Raw genomic sequence first — 21,900 nt, 5'->3', positions numbered from 1 at the left:
CCCGAGCGCGGCCGCTCGCCGCCGGGCGCGCGGAGCGGCAGGATGCGTCCCGCTCGCGGAGAGTCCAGCCCGGTTCCGGAGGCGGTGACAGGTCTGCGTGGCGGGCTTCTGGTTTTCTTGCCGCCCCCCTCAAATCCACCTCGAGAAAACACACGTTGTAGCTGTAGATAACTCTGCGTAGGACACTGAGGCAAAAGGGCAGGGAGAGAGACAGACAACGCCACCTTTGACAACAGAAAGCTGTTATCGCATCCTAAGTCCTGGTCCGCAAATCTGTCTGCCCTCTCGGCCCACCTCATTCCACCTCCGCCTCCCCGAATAGATATTCTGATCTATGTAACTGGGAAGGATATGAAAAAGAAGTCAGGTGGCTTAGAGCATGAGATTTTAAGCCTCCGTGAAGTTTGAAGTTTGAGGTAGGTATTTCATGGAACTTCGCGCAAGTGTGTGATGGAGGCAGCTCGTGTGCCTGCGTGTGTGGTGTGCAGTTCTCTCTCTCTCCCTCTCTCTCTCTGTCGTCTCTGTCTCTCTGTCTCGCTCTCTCTGTCTCTCGCTCTCCCAAGTGCGTGTACGCTCTGAGGGTTCAGATGGGACGCCTGGGTGGCAGTGCCCTTTTTGCCCACAAGAGGGCAACATCCTGAGGGCTTTGTGCGTGCCGTGTGTCTCGTTATCGCTGCAAGCTTGCTTGGATTTAGACAAAGTTATACTGAAACTTTCGAAGTGATATCACATCTTATTTCATGGTACTAAAAAGAGGACATAAAAAGGTAGCAAAAAGAAAGAAGCGAAGAAAGAAGAGACGGAAAAGAGCCAGCCTACTCCGGGAGAGTCCTAGTCACACCGAGACTAGGGGGAGGGCTGTTTTAATTGTGGGTTTGGCCGACTGACGACTGGAGTGCCCTCCTCGGCTGTCTTAGTTGTAGCCGGAGGTCATGTAAATCGACCTTAAAAGAATGCATAAGCCATAAATTAAAATAAACCCTCACCCAGGGGCTGATCCATAAGTAGACAATATCCAACCTGGACAAAACGGGCTTCATTTCCGAGTCGATCTAAACCGCATCCCCCCAAAGAATAGAGACTAAATGCAAAGTAAGTTTCCTAGCAAATATTTTGTTTTCTTGAAAAGTGTTGGGTTGATTCGCCGTGGGACTGCGATGCGGCAGTGCTCGGAGTGCTGCAGTGTCAGCCAGACTGGGGTGCGGGAGGTCGGGAGGACCCGCTGGGCTTCTGGGCTTCTTAGCGCTGCTCCCCTCGCACCCCCCATTTGGGTTTGGAAACTTTGGTTATTTGTGGGGTTGACGCTGGCGGAGGGCGGGCAGGAGTGGAGGACGTCCGTTGCTCTCGCAGTCGGGGTGAAGTTTACTCGGAGGAGTTGATAAAGAAAACCCGGGTCGCTAGAAAAGTCTCCCCGCGCTCCCAGCGCTCACCCCGCGCCCACCTCTGCCCCGCCGCAACTTTCCGGGGACCGTGCGCAAGCTGCCTCCAGTTCCCCTCCGCTTACCGCCCCCGCCCCGTTACTGGACATTACTTTTTATGATCTTTTCAGGAATAAACAAACCGTCCTCCGAAACAATCCGGAGCCCAAGCGCTAGTACGTGGTCCTCTTAGCCCTGGACGCTGGGGCTGTGTCGCCTGGCCCCATTGGGGCGTGGGTAAGGGGCCGTCCCGTCCCGTCCCGCGCGGGTTCGGCCTCCCCGGCCGCCTGCGAGGCGCACAGCCGTGCGCACGTTTCTCCCCCGCCCCGTGTCCCTGCAGCCGGGCCTGCGCCCTCCGTCCTTCTCGGCTCCCTGCCCGGGCCCCGCTGCCCGCTGCCTTCTCTGCAGCCTGGGCCGAGGTCTGCTGCTCCCGGCTCGGCCCAGCGCCGGGGGCGGTGCTGCCACTCGTCCCGGGCCGGGCGCGAGCCCCGCCGCTCCCGGGGGAGCTGCTTTCTGGTTTCTCCCTTAAAGGGCCGGGCGGAGGAGGAAAGGGCTGGTGCAGAGGCTGCTGGGGTTGTGCTCGGGCACCAGGAGGAGCGGCCCAGGGCTGCGGAGGACAGATTAGCTCTGTGCGGGGCAGTTTCCCTGGCGCTTCGCGGAGCTTTGAGATAGAATTGGTCTGTACGGAGCAGATAAAAGGTGGTTGTTGGCGGCGTGTTTTAAGTTTTATTTAAGCTGTTTTACGCTGACCAAGTTTGTAAACGCTTGTTTTGTATGAATTGCCAGATATTGAATGCCTCTCCTATTTGAGGACTAAAAATAAGTCTTCGGCTGGACTGGCAGGGCTGGGCTGTTGGCGAGATGGTTGTCCCGGGCTGCTTCTCTCTGTGTGTGACCTCCTATGAGGGCCGCGCCTGAAGTTCCAGCCTGGAGATGGCCCGAAGCCGTCGCAGCGGCAAACTGGGCTGGACTCTGGACCTCCTGCTGCACTGTCAGTGAGGCTCTCGGGTGACGTCCCTGTCCCAGGCGCTTTTCTCTTGCTCGCACTTCTGGGGCTGGGCTTTTGGCCCCGGAGAGACGGCCCAGGAGCGACCCAGGGGAGCAGGGACGAGAGAGTGCCCACTTGCCCCTCCCGCCAGGGTCTCCTCTCCCCTGCCCTTTATGGTCACATGCCCAGATTTCCCTCAGGTCCGGAGAAAAACAGACACAGCCCCGCCCAGTATATTTCCAGGAGGTGGGTTTGGTGAATAAAAAGGTCAAGTGGTCGGGGCCAAGGCTCGCGGGTGTGGAGGGGGACGCAACAGGGCTGACACCTGGCGGGAGCCGCCCAGCCTGTCCCCCCATGCTGGCCGGCCTGCCTGCCAGTGGCTGGCCTTCCTAGGCCACATTCTTGTGCTAAGTGCGAGAGGCGGTGGGAAAAGCAATCCTGAACCGGCCAAGAGCCGGCGAAGCTGATCCCGCGATGGCATTTTGTTTTGAACAGTTGCTGGGGTTGACGTTTCCTCATAAGGTAAGGTGTCACTGGACAGTCGGCTGTCCAAATGCCACATGTATAATTAGCCTGCGCACTCAGCACCTCGTCCCCGAGGCCCATAGGCACGGGCTTGGCCGACCTGATACACTCAGCTGCCTTCTGGGCTGTTACAGGATTCCCCGGAGGAAGAGCAGAACTGGCCAGGACAGCCTCGGGAGGCCCTGGCCGCAAAGACTTTGACAGTGTAGCTTTACCTTTCATTTCTCTTTTTCGCTATTTTATCTCTTCTTATTTTTCTATCTGAGGCGGAACTGTTGGTTAGAGAGGGTACCTGACATCAGTGTTAGAGAGTGCGGCTTTAGGATGGGTAGCGGAGTAGCAGAGAAAATCTGGCAGTATATTTATGCTCCACACTCAGTCCTGGGCAGGCTGTGAGTCCTTCTGTTTGCACTAACCTACTAGGACCAGCCGGGGATGGTATTGTATATCCTGGTTTGGGCAGGTTATTTCAAGACTTCTGGTTTGGACTGTTCACCTGTCTTAGTGCTTCCTCCAGTCCCCAGTTCCAGAGGTCCCTCAGGAAGTTAGTGTCTGTGTCTAGATTGTAGCTTCTGGTTCCCCTTTAGGCCTAGCCACTTGGGGCTGCTAGTGATCCTGTGGGGAAGCTTGGAAAGCACTTTTCTCCGTGTATCTCATTCTAGGTCAGCCTGGGGTGCTTTGGAGCAGTGCCTTCTCTGTCTTCCCAGTCTGGAGCTTGAGCTTCCTGCATACCTTTTCAAATCCCAGCCTTAGGTCAGCTTCAGCCTACACTCTATGGCAGGGGCCAGATTTCTGCAGCCTTGAGCATGACCTTCCCTCTGTCACTCTGTGAAGTCACCATGGAATTCCACACTCAGCACTAGGCACTTGCATCAGTCTCCCTCCTCCCCTTGTTTCTAGGCCACTCAGCTGTACCTGATACTTACTAGAAGATTCTCTTCATTTCAAAACAAACAAACATCCCAAATCTTCTACCAGTTCAGTGGGACAAGGTTAGCTTTTCTATGCCAGTAAGACTATTTCTTTCTTAATGAGAGGTAGGGACATGGTTTTATTAAGTTTCATTTGCTTTTTATTGAACCCACACAATGTTTTCTTACAGCAGGAGAAAAGTTATGACTGAATGTTTTCAACATTATCAGGCAATAAATGCATTATCAATGTACTTTTGAGAGCATCTTTTCTGAGTGCCTGTGTGTGAGCACATGGGCAAGCAAAATGACATGTAGATATTTTTCTCCTACATTTAAAAAAAACCCTCATAAATCAAGAGACACAGTAGCTCTTATTCTTAAAAAGCAGGCAACTAAAAAAAACTTTCAGGCTTTCAAAGCAAGTGTATACCAGACTTCATAGAGCTCGTGTATGACCAACGACAAGTAACCAGGCTGCAGACAGCAAGGGTAGGGCACTAATTCCTTAGGCCACTGACATCCTCTGATGTTTTCTCATGTGCCAACCGCACCTCTTTCCCTCTTGCTCTTCCATATTCCTTCAGTTACAGTGGCAAGACTGAGTAGCTTTTTGCTTATTATTTATCCCATTTACGTTGCTTTTATTTGTTGTTTTATAAGTGATGAAAAGGAACTTTCTCTTGGTATACTTGTATTTAAAAAAATGCAAGCAAAATAATTTTTTTTTATTATGGAGTATGATACATATTCCTGTACTAATATGTTGTGTAACCACAACTCTTACTATATTATAAAACAATGTAAAATATTATTAATATAGCAGTATCAAGCACCTATATCTTAAGCTGGTTCTATAAGGATTCAATAACTGAATTCCTAGAGGAAATGAGCTTCATGGGAATATTATATTCTTTTGGGCAGTTTTCTCATCAATAGCAGAAAACAGCTGATGTTTTTCTTTTTACAGGAAAAGCATATATTCACAATATATTAACATTTCTTGCAAAATTTCCTTCTATAAGGCTTTAAAGTACATTACTTTAAGCACATAAATGCCAAGTTGTAGTGGCATTCCTGAGACTTTAGGAATTATTGGGCTATTGGTCATTGATGAAATTGCTACACATATACATCTCATATTGAAGAAATCAGTAATGTTTTAAATAATTCTTTTTACTAATTCTGTTGGACTGATTGTATAATAGATACTGGAATAAGCAAATTTTCTTTTTAAAAATACCTAATATACGTTACCTATATCTTTTACTTTTAATATTTCCTATATTTCTCAGTTTTGTTATTTATCTACCTTTCCATGCTTGAAAAAATTCTCTTCATAGTGAGGAAATACACACACACACACACACACACACATAAATATAAATTTTCCCCTACTGTTTATAAACAGCATTCTATGAAAGTGTGGTACAGCACAACTAAAATTTTGGTTTATCTGAGAGGTATTTGTTTAAATATAGTTTGGGGATGCATATATATCAATTGATGTTTTTGAAGTCAACTAAAACATTCCATCAAGCTAATGTGTCTGAGAGGACCATATCAGGCACAGACAGGTACTAGAAATGATAAAACACAGATAACTTGCCGCAAGATGATTTGCAGATGGATTGTATTATCTGCTGTCATGAGGTTACGTGGGTCATATTACCATTTTTGGGAAAATTAATCTACGTTGTTTCAGAATTATCAAGTTATATGGGCCAATAAGATTTAATGAGATTTTATTATAGAAACCTGCTAAAATGAGCAAATCAACAATCATTGCTTTTTAGAGGAAGAAATGGACTCTCTTTGGGTTTGTATTGTTTCTTATTTAAGAACTATGACTCTTCCTATTATTTTTAATAAGAAAAATAAGGCACAAGGACATTTTATGTCCTCATCTTGGTTCCAAATTTTCTACTGATTATACTCCAAAGTCAAGATATTCAAAATTAAAAAAAAAAAGCCAGTGCTTTTTTGCTTTTGGCAGAATATATGAAAAGTAATTTTCTTTAGATGCGAATACATTTTAAATATGTAACATATCTTTTTCTCGGTTTGAAGTTCTTCACTTGTGATCTGAAAACTAATTGTTTTTGTGAGAGTTATATCAGAAACTCTCATCATTCACTCATTATGTATTTATTATTCATTCTTAGGAAGACTTTTTATTTTTCTTGTTCTGTGGAAGAGGGTAAAATCTTTTCTGCTGATTATTTGTTTAGACTCTTAGCCAAACTGGAAATAGTTCAAAATTTGCATTATGGTTTTTGATAGAGCTTTTCAAGTGTTAAATATCTGATTGTCACAGTTTGGATAAAAATATCAATTGAAGAATGTGGGGGGAGGTTGAAAAATTGAATATCATTTAAATCTGCTACTGACGGTCTCACCTCCAAAGAAAGGGTCCTGGTCTGTTTTTCCTCAAATCTGTGGTAGTCTCAAAAAAGGGAACATGAAGCCCTAAAACCTCAGAGAAGCAGTATTGATTCAATTCTTAACTGCAAATCCTTCACATCATTGCTCAAAATATCTAACTTTACACCAATATTAGCCATTCTTTTTATAGTGACACCATGCTTAGTAAAAAACTTCTAAGCACTGAGGTCAGGTGTTGAGATTGGATTCTAGTTTATTTTTTATGAATCAGATAAAGATTTCTGTGCATGAGACCATATGTGAAGATGAGAGAACAAGAGCATTTCCATATCAAAGGCAATATATCTGAGGCTGCATGGTAATTAAAATGCAGTGGTTTGGACTCTGTGCACCAGCACTTAAGCAGAGCGTTGCCGGGGCCTTGCGCATCATGCAGGCGGTTGCCTCTTGCATACTTCTTGAAATACACTTATAATTTCGTACAAACATTTATGCCAGTCCACACTTTTCTGTGGATAATTTGTATTTCATCCAAACCATTCAAAGTAGAAGTTATTTTTTGAGCTACCCCCTCATTATGGCTTTTGTGCATCAACTATTTTTATGCTAGTTGTTTGTATTTCCTTTTACCAGAATGATAGCTTGTTTATATTCAGAATCTCTTCTTGCTCCTCTAAGACCCCTAATATATCACCCGTTTTACTATTCACTCAAAAAACTTTCATCTTTAGGAAAGATGTGAGTTATTTTTTGAGGTTAATTGTGGATACTGTAATCTATTATAAACTAATAAAGCACATTAAAATGAACTTTAGTTATTTCTACTTTATAATGACAATACATTTAGTAATTATTGCTAACTTGCACAGTACATAATATTAGAAAAATTCGTTTTCAAAATGTTTAAAGAATTCTGAAATATTCCTTTTTATTTTTAACAGTATGAAAATATGTAGTGACATTCTCTCACATATTACTTTAAGTGAAAAGCAATCATCTGAAACTATAGAAATCTTTATCTAAAGAGTTATCTCTGCATTTGTGAGGAGATGTTGGAGTTCATTTTAAAGAGTTGAGTTAATATCTTAACCTGCAATTATTGAGAGATAGAATAGTGAAATAAAGCATTGAGCGTACTGTACTGTTGTATATATTTTAGAAATTTTTGCATCTTTGGTAACCGGCTTGAATTTGTTGCTCTGTAATTTTCTATCTCTGTATTTGCTTTCTGTCTGTGAACATTCTATGTTCACAGTATGTGGTATGTGTGGTAAGGAATTTGCTGGTGTGTTTTATTTACTGAGGTCCCATGGCTTATAAAGCTTTTAAAAGATTTCTCTGTATTGAAGCACTGTGTATTGAAGCCCAGTGTGATACGAAATTCTTTAAGAATTTTATATATTTTAACTATTTTGGATTACTTAAGTATATTGATTTGATGCTTTTCAGTGATGAAACATGTAAGTAGGCATAATAAATGTTAGGTAACTGCATTATATGATGTGCATATTGGCGTGTATGCAAGCATTCTCCGTTCTATTCCAGGTTTTCTCCTCATCACATTTTACTCTGAAAAACCTCAGAAGATAACCCTAAATGATATTTTATTCCTGCTACCTTCAAGAATTTGTTGTTTTTGGGCCAAGCACTTAAGCTCATGGGCACAGTGCCTGCCTGGCAAGTGTGAGGTCTGGAGTTTGATTCCCAGTACCACCCGCCCTTTGCTGTTTTTAGTCATTGTGAAGAGATACATTGAATTGTCTTTTTAAAATATGTATCCAAATGCAAGAAGGGGCTTTAGTGCTATTTGTGTTTTTGACATTATTGAGCACAATTTCTGCATCTTTGAAAAAGTAGTTCTTTAAAATTAGACAAAATAAATTTAAAAATGCTTCACTTTCCAAGACTACACAAGCCCACTATGTGGAAAAAAGAAAATGGAACATTTTTTTAAAAATGAAGACTGTAGGTTTTAAATGTAACCGATGCTCAGGTGTGGTTGCAAATGCTTCCTTTTATATTTTACAAACAGATAATTAGGTAATGTGATGGAACACTTATTAAGTTCTAGGCACTCTGAAGGGTAGCTTTGAAGCTAGGATTCTTTGCTTTTAAAGAATATTCTCTTCTAGGGCTGGGGATTTAGCTCAGAGGCACAGCTCCTGCCTGGCAAGTGGAAGGTCATGAGTTCGATTCCTGGTACTGGAAAAAAACCCCAAGAAACCCCAAAAGAATATTCTCTTTTATTGAAGATTTTCATACTTGGTAGGTGAGGAAGCTTAGGCATACTTGTTTTGGTGTTAAGCAGCTCATTGTCAGAACTGGGTAAAAAATGGCCCTACCTAGAAAAGAATAGTTTATTGTTCTTTCTTGGAAAGGAATATCAAAGAGCATGTTGTTATCTCCTCAAGAATAAGGAATAGCAAAGGAATGTTGTTACTGTTTCAGAAATAATCTCCAACTTGTCTCCATGAGCACTGAACCGTCTGTGTATGAGAAGTCAGCCCTTTTCCCCCCAAATGTCCATACTATCCTGTAATTTCTAAGTCGCAGTTTCTTTATCTATAAAATGGCAGCAATAATATTTGCCTCATAGAACTACTGAGAGGATTAAATGAATTCAATATAAAGCACTCAGCTCAACAATTTGTATACAATAAGCATTTATTACATGATATCTACTACTGTTGAAGTGGTACTAAGAATTATACAAATTTGGCTTCCCATTCGAGCTGTACTACGTGTTCACTCTGTAATATTTGGCAAGTTATGTATAACCTGCTTATTTTCCTCTTATGTATAACAGAATCAGCAGTACAAGTTTTTTCTTTCCTTCCTAGAAAGAAGAATTCATCTGTATTCTAGAAGCCCTGGGGTAGAGTCCCAAGTGACTAAATGTAGAGTTTTGATGTACAGCCTCTAAAATTCAATAAAATTCCAATTCTAAAGACTAGAGATTTTGAAAGGTTATTTTGTCTGTCATCCTCCATAATAGTATTGACTATCCTATCTCCATTCTAGTTAAGAAGCTCTCCATTTTGAATATCTGTAAAGAAGGAGGTTTTATACTCTTCTTTGGTTATATATATGAACGATTGATGCTAGGAAGTTCTTTTGTCAAGCATATACTTATCAGTCTGTTTTGTTTTCATTTTAAGAAAAAATAAAACATAATTTTTTTCATTTGAATGATAGGCCTGCATATGTGAAGATCAAAGTTAGACTTTCTGTTTTTATTTTTTTATTTTTTACATTTACATCTTATTTCCTAAACTAGTTGTATGGCATTGAAAAAGTTACATGACATCACTAAATCTCAATTTCCTCATTAAAAAAATGGTTTGGTAATAGAATTTATCACATAAGGTTGTTGGGGGGGCTGGGGATTTAGCTCAGCGGCAAAAGCGCCTGCCTGGCAAGCGCAAGGTCGTGAGTTCGGTTCCCAGTACCAGAGAAAACCCAAAAAAAAAAAAAAAAAAAAAAAACAAAACAAAACACATAAGGTTGTTGGAATGATTAAATTTAAAGTATACAAATAATAATGTATACAAAAGTGCATAACTGTGTTAGGGTGAATTGACAATAGTTATGTAATCAGTACTAGAACCGTGGGATAAGAGAGGGCCCCCAATTCTCAGTCTCTAAAGTGCTTTCATATTCATAGCCTCATTCAATAAAAGGTATCCAGGGTAGATAAACTTTCCATTCATACTATCTAACTTCCTACGTGATATGAATAAATGTTTCAATTGATTTTTGCTTCGGGATACTATTTACTCCAAACAAAGCTTGTATGTAATAAATCACAACTGGCTTTTTGGGCCTTCTTATTTTCTGCTCTCTTCAATAGAATGTCAGTGCTCATTTACTTTATCTTCGTGCTTGGTTCCAGAAACAACCGTTGCTGTGTTGCCCATACACCAATGTAAATGAGCAATATCATGATGAATCAGAAGCATTAAACACTGGTTTTCTATGACTTTTTACTAAAGAGTAGAAAATAGAAAATATTATGTGTTATATGTGGCTAGTTTGTAGACAGGAATTTTTCAAAATATGGGGTTCGGGAGGGAGGATTAATAAAAGGATCTTTGATGATGAATATATTGAGAATCACTTGATTACATGATTTTAAAGATAAAAAGGCATGATCCTAGAACAGAGGCATGAATATGTGTGATTCTAGGCTGTGTTCTAATTACTACTATACATATATATGCACTAATAAAATTACTATTATATATTATATACATATATACTCTACTATATGTATTTTAAATTACAAATATATCTATATCTGTCTCAAGGAATGCGTCTAGTAGGGGGTTGCCTTTTATCTGTAATTTAAAAGAAAATTAAGGGTAGACTTTAGGTAATACCCAAAAGAACATTGAACATGGAGGAACATTTAGTAATATTACAGACTATTCTGTAAGACAGTGAAATACTTGTGTCTTTGCAACTTTCTAGAAAGGCTGTGTCTGCCGTTCATAGCCAAAGGCCAGCAGGTTAGCCGCTGTGCTTCTTTTTCTTAGCTTGGTTTTGTGGTCAGACACATTGTGAGTATATTTTAAGGTCTGGAGGAATCTTTTAAATTATTGCTTTCCTTCAAATTTGTCAACTAGGTATAAAAATTAAAATAAATGGCATTTTAATATGTGAGCAGATCATTCAGGACTATGAATTAAAATCTTGTGTCCTGCACTGTAATATACTTTTTAAAAATTTGACATGCGTGGTCTTAGAGAAAGAGCTATATTTGTAAAATTGCAGATTTGTGTATTATTTCTGAATTTCCCTTATTACAGGTATTTAGATGCCTCATTTATAATTAAGCTTTTCCAACTGTAAAGGTGACATATTTCATAAATTTTAAATCGAGTAGTACTATGGAAATAATCCTGAATGATTTAATCTTCTTGGAAGAAATACAAATTATTGTACAATGATAATGATAAAACAGTAGCAGTGGTGGCTGGAATAGCCCTTTTCTACCCTTGATATTGTTAAAAAATGTATGCTAAACCCACTGTTGGTGGTTTTGTAATCTGGAAACTCATGTTTTCTAACTTATCAAAAGCCGTGCTCAGGGGTGGGGATTTAGCTCAGCGGCAAAGAGCCTGCCTGGCAAGCGCAAGGGCATGAGTACGGTTCCTGGTACCGGAGAAAAACCAAAAAAAAAAAAAAAAAAAAAAAAAAAAAAAAAGCTGTTCTCTGTGTGCACAGGCTTTCTTTTCTGGATTTGATTTAGCATTTCTTTTGGTTTTTAATAATTTGTTTCTCCAAATTATACATACTTGTTGAGATTTTGCAACGTATATGACTTCACGACATAATCACTTTTGAAAGGAGACTGGTGGTCACTGGTCACATAGCTTAGAGAAGCAATGGCCTTGGTTTCTAAAGGGCTTTAACCTGTTGTTTTCCTAACCAATGTTTTGGCTTCTGGACTCTTGCTTACATTTTTCATAATGCCAGGAATCTCTACAGTAAAAAGAAAGGTGCTGAAACTGAGGGAAAGAGAAAGAAAAAGATACAAAATTACTGAAAAACAGTTTAAAAACATACCCTTAGTCACATTAAATTAGTTATGATGCCTTAAAGAGCACTTTCCTTGAAAACTTACAGTTGAATTCTAAAGAAGCAGAAATCCAAGTAAAAGTAAGTAAACTAAAATAATAGATCTGCTGAACAATGCTTAAGTAACTTGGAATACAGCATATTAGTTAAATGAGTCTCAGGAAAATCTTTTATTCTTGAGTTTGAAGACCAATACATGCTGGGGGAAAACTTGACTATTTTAAAATTTCTAAGCTGTAGTCTTTTCCCATTATGAAAATGCAAATTGAAAATAGATATGTTGATGTTTAAAAAGGAATTTTAATCTTGGAACCCCTAAAACGGTATAATATTTTATTTTTTATTTTTTTCACACAATATTTTTAAGCATTTTAAAAAAGAAATTGTCAGCCTTTCAGTGGTTAGACCCTTTAAATTTTTATTGATAACAGTAGGTCCAGAACCTTCATTTGTGCTTTTTGTATAGACTATGCTAAAGTAGGGTCATGTACTGAATACTTTTGTGTTTTAAATCTGTGTGGCAGTTTGTAACAGCCTTATTTTCTGCAAAGTAAATAAATACATATATGCCTGAATTCAGTGGGACTAGTACACTGGACTACTCAAATTGTTTTTCAAATTCTTATATATGGCATGTCAGAGGAATGAGAAATTATTTGATTTTTAATTATGACACCTTGGGCCTTTTTCCAAAGCACTCATAAAATTCATAGTGATTTACTTGTGAAGTTTTGTGTTTATTTTGTTTGTTATTTTTCACATAGAAAAGCTCACTGACATCAAGAGCTGTGTGCATGTGCAGAAGTACATCCTGGGGCTGGGGATTTAGCTTAGTGGCACAGTGCCTGCCTGGCAAGTGCAAGGTTGTGAGTTCGATTCCTGGTACCGGAAGAAAACAAACAAACAAAAAACCAAAAAAAAAGAAACCCAGAAGTATATCCCTTCTTATTGTATGCTAATTTTTTCTTTTGTGTTGGCATCACTTTCCATCTTTGGGTTGATACTCTTCTTTTTTTCAATTTGTGCATAAATTAGTTCCTGTAACTAAAATACCAATATAACAGAATACTTGTATCATTGTCCTTTATATTTTATGAAGCTATGACAATACAGCTTTATTTTTCCTTATATAAAAATTGATATCTGAGATAACTTAAAAATAGAAATATGATTTTATTACATTTAGTAATGGGGCATTAAATTATATAGATATCCTACACTGACTCAAATGGGGCTGATATTTAGCTACCTATATTGCTAATGCATCTTAAAATAAATACTTTGATAATTAATAAAATGTTTGTTTCAGTGTAAGGGCATGGTAGCACTGTGACTTGTATCTACGCTGCTTGACTGGAATAAAAGTAGGAAACATTTTCAGTGCCTGAGATTAAGAGGTAGAATTTAGGATATTCAAAGAGAGAAGGAAATAGAGCTCTTGGGTGGTTTAGGAAGCATAAGGGCAACTGAAAAATATTGTCAGTGAGGATGAGTCTGAAAGATTTCTGACAAGACAACTTTACGGCTTATTCTAGAGAATTAACAGAATAGTACTCTCCAAACATTTTTAGAGAGAGCATGTACCCTAACACATGTGTATATTTATTTAAAATTGTGGACATGTGCCATTGCATGTACACTATAAAACATTCACATGTAAATATTAAAAAGACAGAGATATAGATGATATAAGTATCCTAAAACTAATTGTGGTCCCCACAAAACTACAATAGTACAGGCTTTGTTATTTTTAAAAGTATTGGCTTAACACTGTTATGAAGGGATTTAAAGAGTTGGGTCTAAGTTCAGGTGATTTTGCTACATGCTTTTATTGCTGTTATGGCTGAAGACTAATTAGTCCAGAAAAAATACAAAATAGATTCAAATGGAAGAACTATATCACTGATTATGCTCAGTAAATTGTGATATTAAATTTTTAATTCCATACAAAAATATGCAAAAAGCTCTGTTAAAATTCGTCTAGTATTGGGGCTTGGGATTTAGCTCAGTGGCACAGCGCTTGTCTGGCAAGCACCAGGTCGTGAGTTCGATTCCTGGTATCAGAAAAAAACAAAAACAAAAACACAACAACAAAAGCATTTGGCTGGTAAATGTCCATCTTCCTTGATGACAAACGTTGTTTTTGCCAAAGAAGTTGAAGGTGTAGCATTTTCATATTTTAATATATGGATTCAAAGCCCATTTAAATTTTTTTGGGACATCATTAGATAGGTTAAAATATCCTGTTGCCAATTTAAAAATTGAAAACAGATGAGAATTTTTTTAGGTGATAGAATTTTGGTAACAAAATCACAAATATGTTTTCAAAGTGTTCTTTCATAGCACAAATCTTGATAAAACACCACTTTTACCTTGAGACAGATTGTTCAATTACTTGTATATATATGTATGTGTGTGTGTGTATCTAATTATTTATATGAATATCTGCCTGTCTTCTATCTTTAATCTATGTACATAGCAACATGCACAACTTCTTGTCATCACATAAAAAGTTCAGCATATTTGGTATGTTAGTTCTTTTGGTACCTATCCTTAAGTTTGAAAACTTAGTCATGGGACAAGCAGTGGAATTTTGGAGTAGTACAAAAATTCTTGTGGTTACTTCTCATCTCATTGCAAAGCATTGTAAAGATTTTGCTGTGTTTTACAGATCTATTTATTTACAAAAGTAATTCCATTTTTGAATACTACTGTCTTCAACATTTTGCTGGAATTTCTTAGCTATGAATAGGGGGGCCCGTTCTACTATTTCTATAATCCTAGCCTTCTTTCTTCTTCAGTTCAATTAAGGCAACTACTTTGCCATTGATTACACTTTCTTAGTTTTCCCTAAAAGTTACTTTTATTTAAAAAAGTAATATACCATTCAGATTGCCTCTTCTCTGGTATGTACGTTAGTGCCTCACTCAAAAGTAGTACTTTGTCTACCACATATCATAAACTTAGGCATGTGTACATTAATTCATCTGAAAAGGCAAGACATGATGTGTTTCTTTTTCAAATCTTCAGCCTTGTTTTCTATGCATCTTTCAACCTTGATTGTCCTAATACCTGCTGTACGACCCCAAAGGGCATTATTCCCATTGCATTCTGGGCAAATGGTTACATGAGAGTTGTTCATTAAGCAACTCCAACTTTTAATTAAGGGACTGTAGTTAAATTGGCCATATTGTTTACTGTGTATTATTTAACCCTTTTGATAGCTGCAGGAAGGACAAACATTTCTCAAGTGGCATGTATCCTTTTGCCTTTTATAAAGGATCTTCAGGAGAGGTTTCTAAACTTTTAGCATGAAGTTTGTTAAAATTTTGTAAAATATTTCAATGAGCTTTATATTTCAGACATTGCTGAAAAAATTGTAACTATTTATTTATTATTTATTTACAGTGCTGGGAATCCAACCCAGGGCCTTATACATGCTAGGCAAGCACACTACCATTGAGCTATATCCCCAGCTCTAGCAATTTAAATGTATATCTATGTGCTTAGTTTAAAAATGTCTTGCTGAATATAAATGCTTCATATTCTTATTATTTAACATGTCAAAGTATAATAGGGCAAGATATACTGTTCCTGATACTAGACATAAATCTATATCTCAAAACTGTCTTCCTGATAATTAAAAAAATTGACCCATTTTTGTTATACCTGCTTGGATCATCATTGTTTCTATCTAGTAATATGGTTGCTAGAGATGTCCTACTAGTGTACCAGTGTCAGGTTGGTCATAGTCTTGTCAGTAAGGCTTAAATTATTGTTATCCTGGAACTGTTGTTTCTTTGAGATGGTCTTTTAAAACCAGCTGGACATTTGTTCAGGGTTAATTTAGTTAAAGACTAGAAAATAATGTCGACAGTTAATCTTCCTCCTTATTTAGGATACTTCTGGTACGGGATCTGAGGTTTTAATGTTTGATATGTAAACCCAGGGTGTCACTCTATATTTAAATTTGGCAAGGTTAGTTCTTGTTCTTTAAATGAGTGAATAAATAAATGAATGAACAAAAAAAACCCCTTATGTATTTATATAGTATGTTGCCAGGATGGCACATGCATTAGGAGACCTCTAAAATGAAAAAGTAGGTGGGAAAGAGGGGAAGATATGATGAATAAAAGCATGGTTTCCAGAGAACACTGTTTTGGGACAGGATCCCCTTGAAGAGTGTAGCCATCACTGGAATCCCAGGACAGGAAGTGGGGTTACAGCTTTACCACTGTTGGGGTTCAGAAAAAGCAGTGTGGCATTTTTACCGGGCTCTGATATGAGGGTGGAATTAGACATAACCTATCTTTTATTCTTTAGAAAAAGTCGTTTGAGTTATTTTGTCATTGCGAAGGGATCAGTGAGGTTTTATAGTTAAGTGTATTTATTGTGTTTTAGGAGAGGGGACCAAGTGGAGGATCGCTACTCTCCTGAATGCCTGGGGCTCTTTCTGCTTCTTCACGCAGCCTTCCTCCGATTTAGATACAATCAGAGCAGAAGTTGGGAAAGGTGAGTAAGGCAGCAGTCAGGGATGTCGATAAGCAAACATTCTCATCAGTGCCCCTCCTCCCCTGCCCTTTCTGTAGCTTGCAAGTATACCTTTTGTGTGGTAGCAAAAGCTGCATTTGGGAGTATCAGCTCTGCCAGTACACTTTCGGTGACTTTGGCTGTGTCAGTTCTCTCTAGGAATTAGTTCCTTCATTGGCAGACTGGGAAGCTTGATGATCTCTAAAGAGGTTTCAGCTCTGATGCCCAGTTCATTCCCTTCCAGGATAATGCTCTGGCCTGCTCCTGACCCAGAACTTTCAGTGAAGTTCCCTGTCCTGTTTATTAACCTCCTCTGACCATGTCTGTTGTACCTTCTAAGATGATAAATGCTAGCAGTCTAACTTTATAAGTTCATGTGAGGTGACTAATGAGCAACAACTATAAAATATTTTCAGCTTCCTCTTTTCTCTTGTCCAGACAACGTTGACAGAGTGCATTTTCAGTGTGCTCCTGGACAGGGCTCCGCATTCTAAGCAGAAGTGTCTAATAGAACTTTAGAAGGAAGGGAGGAAATATTGGCATTGGAAGGGTTGTGTCTGTGAAGGCGCTTGAGCTGGATGAGATAAGCAGGGTGTTGGGACACAGCCATCAATTCATTGCATGTGTTTGGCTAGACTGGGAGCAGTGGCCAGTGCCAGGCTTTTTGAATATGGTTTCTGTCACCAACAGAGTTGGCTGTCTTTGAAGTCTGCCAGTTAACCTCTTCCAAAGTCTTAGAGTACACCTAGCCCTCAAGAAAAGGAGGGAAGAAGAATCTCAGGAAAAAAATACCACTTATTTTTAATAAGAGCATACTTCCCTTTTATCAGTTCTCTGCAGTATCTAATACACAAACAGATTTCATCTTTTCTCATTTTCTTTTTGGTACCCATTTGTTCCCATGGATGGAAGTAATATTAAGTAATGCAATGGATGTATATCACCAAACATTTTATTTACCTCATGCCACATGTATTTCTGGGTACTTATATCATAATTTTTGAGAGATTTAAATAAGCTAATACATTTGGAAGACTGCCTGATATGTTGTGAAGTTCTCACTATTAGTGATTATTATTTTATTAATTAATTTACACAACTCTGGAGGCAAATGTCATTATTCCTACTCTATATAAAAAGAAATTAAGAGTTTGAGAGGGAAAATGACTTGTCTAAAACTACATAGCCACTGAGTAGCAAAATTATAATCTAACATAGATGTCCTGACTTGAAGTCCTGCGCTGTTTCTGCTACATAACAGGTAAGTAAGTCAAGAGAGTTCGTGATATAATCTCTGAGTCAAAATAATCAGGATAGTGAGGGGTTGAATTATTATCGTGTGTTGTTGAATTTTTGTAGCTGTGGTTGTTAAGGCAGTCTTCACTTTGCATAGCATGGTGCTAACTGAAACTCTTGTATATCAGAACCATGTTTGCACTTTGGATAGTTCTGATTTCAGGACTATTTTACACAGCTCCTATGTCATGGTTTGCTGTCAGTTACTTTAGAATCATGCAAAACATGGACCTGGCTCCACAATACACTAGTTTAGGTTAACGTGGTGTAGTGCAAAGCAAGGCAGACTGTACTTCTGTCAGCTCCCCATTCACATACAAAAATTCTCCAATTCTCTTTCCTTTAGATGGTGCACTTTTATTTGATGACCAATTATCTTTGTTCCTTCTCTCAAGATTCTGTTCCTGCTAGGGAAGAGCACTGTACTGCATAAGTTCTCTGAAGGTCCCTAGTGATTGGCTCTTCACATATAGGCACACCATCTCTGACATTTATTTGTCAAGTAGTAGATTGCTCTCTGGATTTAGGAAGAATTACCTGTTATATTTAATCTCCCCACATGTACTGTTAAATGTCTTAAGCTTTTTTCTGAATTGATGCATTTTTTCCTGTCAGTTTCAGTAATGTACAAATCCAGTTAGGACAGTTTTCTCTCCACTGGTATTCAACTGTATAAAAAGTGATGTCTGAGTATTGCGTTTGTCTTGGTTACTTTTCTCTTATTGCAGTTACTTTTCTGTCATTGCTGGTACAGAATACCTGATGCCCAAAATTAAGGAAGGGAAGGTTTATTTAGCTCACAGTTTGTGGAGGTTTCAGTCCATACTTGGCCAGCTCTAAGGCAGAGTGGCACATGGCAGAGAGCAATAATTCATGGTGTCAGAAAACAGCAAAAGCAGCAAGAGCAAAAGGGAGGAGCAACAGCAGGCAAGCCTCTTTTCCTCCCTTACACTGTATTCAGGCTAGCCACCATGCTGCACCCAGTGCAGGGTAGGTGTAGCACTCACACCCATAATCCCAGCACTCACACCGATAATCCCACTGGATCATGAGTTAATCAAAAACTCTAGAATCCCACCCCATGACTGCATGAGGCTTTGGCGGGGACATCTACACACAAACCATAACAGCAGTGTACAGTGAGAAGCCATTAAGTAAAAACTAGGACTATTTAAATTTCTGCTTAGATATAGATGTTTAAATTTTTCAGCACTTAATAATCATTTCAACCTGAAGTTTATTGCATTGATGCCAATTTTAGAGCAAAGTAGTACTGAAAATACTGAAGCTTTGAATCTCCTTTTAACCTAAACATTTAAAATACTCTCTTCTCTTGAGTCTATATTGCCCTTCCCACTTAAAATTATGTTTTAAAGCCTGTTCTTAGCATTTTTGATTAAACATTCTGAAGAACAGAAATCTGATAGTGACCTTAATTTTATTTCTATGACTTATACAGTGCTGGAAAATTAGTTTGGGATTAACAGACTATTCCACTACTGTCTAGCAGTGTAGACTTAGGCTGCTTAGCTTGATTTCTGCTTCAGGCCTAGGTTTCCTTATCTGTTAAATAGCACATACCACTTAGGGTTGTTTTAAGGATTGAGGGAAAATATGTGTTTAAAAGAGGACATGGTATGTAACAGGTGCAGTGTAAGCATTGGCTATTATTAAAGTGAATGCCTTTAAGAGGAGAATCTGGCAAAAAATAGAGTACAATGCCTTTCTGGAAGGGATTAAAAAAACTACCACCATAGAACGTAATGTGAAATCATCCTACGATTTCCCCACACGGGAACTGTGGAGAGTCTTTGAGAGAACTCTCACTGACCTATAGTAATGAGTGAGTACTTTGAGAACCTCTTCAACAGCAAATCAATAAATCTGCTGAGATACAATTTTTTTTTATTATAGGATTGGCCTCTTCCTTTTTTGAGTTGCATGGATTGTGGAGACAAGTGGACTTGGATACAGAGTGGGTTAGGGTATGAGTTTTCTCAGGGCTGAATTTATGATTGAAGAAGTAACTGAAGAAGCAGTGATAGAGCTGAAAGAAGCAGAAGCCAGCAGCCAGGGAGTCTGACCCAGGAGGTATCTCCAGGGAGGGCCTGCATACAGCCTGGCTTGACCAGTGATTGTTGACTTGATTTCTAGCTCCAGAAATCCTTCCTAGTATAGGCACAGACTGGGTCGAGGATTTGGACCCTGGTTTATCTGATGACAAAAGCTAAGCTCTTTCCACTGGTGATTTCATGCTGTTTCTCCGGTGAAGAGGGCATCAGTGGAGGAAAGTAGCTTATCAGTGGAGGAATCACAAAGTTCAGCATCTAAAGGAGTAGATGAGAGGTAGTATTTGAGAAGCTGTGAAGTCAAGACGTTGTCTTGCAGATGGCAGTGTCATGATGGTGGTAATGGAGTATATGGTGATGTTATGGTAGCTGTTATAATCTCTCATGGATAGATTAGAGTTTGAGACTGTATTTCTGGGTATTTGTACTTCAAATGACCAACTCATAATCTTTGTGTTATGGAACCTCAGAGTTGAAAAAGGTGTTCCAATCACCCTTTCATGATGCGATTCCATATAAGTATTGTCCAGTCCATGCTGAGGGATGGTCAAAGGCGGGCAATTACTTCTTTGTTGTAAGCTCCATGTGGACAAAAGTTTTGTCTGTTTATTAGTTTAAGTTTTATTGACTAGAACAGAGTCTGGTACTTCATAGGTACTCAGAAGATAATGATGAATGAAGGAAATGCTTGGGAAGCTTGGTTAGTTTTATTTTATATGTTGAATAATGTTATGTACAAAGCATGATCTTGTATAAGTCTTAACCTTGTGAGCTATGAATTACTATTTCCAACTTATGGATGAGGACACTTAGTAATTAAGTAATTTTCTTCAGGTGGTGTGACTGAAACATAATGTTCATGATTTGAACCTTTAAGTATAACCATTATATTATACGGTATTATGAAATTATCACCTCTCTTGTCCTGGATAATATTCTATTAATGGAGCCTAAATTTTCATGGAAGCCACATCACATCATTGACTCATTTAATCTTACTGCCAACTAACACTCACAAGCCTTTTTATTTACCATGTATCATTGCATACTTGAGCTTCTTGTTGCTTTTTTTACTGTTAGGTTTATTTATTTATTTTTTATTTTAAAGAGAAAAGAGAAAAAACAATAACAAAATGACAACAATGAAGACACAAACAAAACAATAAAAAATAAAAATACAGGATTTGAAAACAAGATGATAGGAATTAACAGTGGTTGTTATATTACATATTATTATCTTTGACAAAATTGCTCAAATTACCAGATGTCAGACTGAAAGCTTGAACAAACAAAGACAACAACAAGTAATAAAAAACTTTTGTTTTGGACCCATGTGCAGAAGCTTGCATTTAGTCTATATAGATTTTCTCTGGCTAGAGTAATCTGATCTTTTCCAAAATTAAGGTCCTTTAGTTTCATATAATTTTAAAATTCTTTCAAGTATTTTTTGACATGTATTGAAAAGCAATAATATTGACTCCTTAATTGTGTTAAGATGGGTAAAATATGTTGATAAATTTTCTAATGCTTAAATATCCTAATATTCCTTCAAAAAACTACTTGGTTACTCTGTGTGTGTGTGTGTGTGTGTGTGTGTGTGTGTGTGTGATCATACTGATAAATTTCAGTTTTGTGTTGTGAATTTATATCTATTATTATGTATTTCAGTGTTATCTTTGGAGGGTTTGGGTAGTAGGGTTATGCCAGCTTTTAAAATGATTTGAAAGCTCTCCATCTTTGTCACTGTTCTGTGATAATTTGGGGAATATAGGAATTTGTCAGTTCTTTAATCATTTACAAAATGACAAAAATTATTCAATCTTTCACATGTTAATAGTGGATATTTAATAGCATTTTATTGGCCTGTTCACATTTTCTGACCTTTCTCAAGTTAGTTTTAGCATTTCATATTTTACTTGGAATCATGTATTCTCTCTTGATTTAAAAATATAAAGTGATATGATTTTTAACAATTTATTTTTTGCTTTTCTGTATTTGTGGTTACATCCCCTTTAGAATTCTTCCTTTTTTTAGTGTTAAGATCTCTTTGGATCCTGATTCTAAGGGCTGGAGATATAGCTCAGTGGCACAGCACTTGTCTGGTAAGCACAAGGTCCTGAGTTCAATTCCTGGTACCAAAAAAAAAAATCCTGATTCTATCATTTAACATATTATTAGAAACCTGTTGAGTATGCTAG

General features: G+C 38.4%; 2 protein-coding genes across 10 annotated transcripts in view; one reads left to right on the top strand and one right to left on the bottom strand.

Annotated features, from left to right (window-relative positions):
- Positions 1–313, bottom strand: part of LOC106147999 (translation initiation factor IF-2-like) — a gene marked incomplete in the record, with an annotated part of 3,894 nt that extends 3,581 nt beyond the window's left edge. The window contains 1 exon segment of the mRNA XM_013511744.1: positions 1–313. Coding sequence (XP_013367198.1) covers positions 1–299 — 299 coding nt within the window.
- The window catches only part of Sox6 (SRY (sex determining region Y)-box 6), a 566,848-nt gene that overhangs the window by 5,266 nt on the left and 539,682 nt on the right, over positions 1–21,900 (top strand). For 3 of the 9 annotated variants that reach the window (XM_013511927.1, XM_013511917.1, XM_013511919.1), the window contains exon 2: positions 16,209–16,319. The exons of 2 other annotated variants lie outside the window; for them this stretch is intronic. The gene's annotated coding sequence lies outside the window, so the exon portion shown is untranslated. Of the gene's footprint in view, positions 1–337; positions 417–736; positions 1,093–16,208; positions 16,320–21,900 lie in introns of those variants that run through there. 4 more of the 9 variants (XM_013511920.1, XM_013511921.1, XM_013511923.1 and 1 more) reach the window with 4 other exon arrangements.

This window comes from Chinchilla lanigera, unplaced genomic scaffold (genome assembly GCF_000276665.1).
Source record: "Chinchilla lanigera isolate Chin_1 unplaced genomic scaffold, ChiLan1.0 scaffold00013, whole genome shotgun sequence".
NCBI classification, from domain to species: domain Eukaryota; kingdom Metazoa; phylum Chordata; class Mammalia; order Rodentia; family Chinchillidae; genus Chinchilla; species Chinchilla lanigera.
The sequence above is the reverse complement of the archived record's forward strand: the minus strand, read 5'-3'. Positions and strand labels throughout refer to the sequence as shown.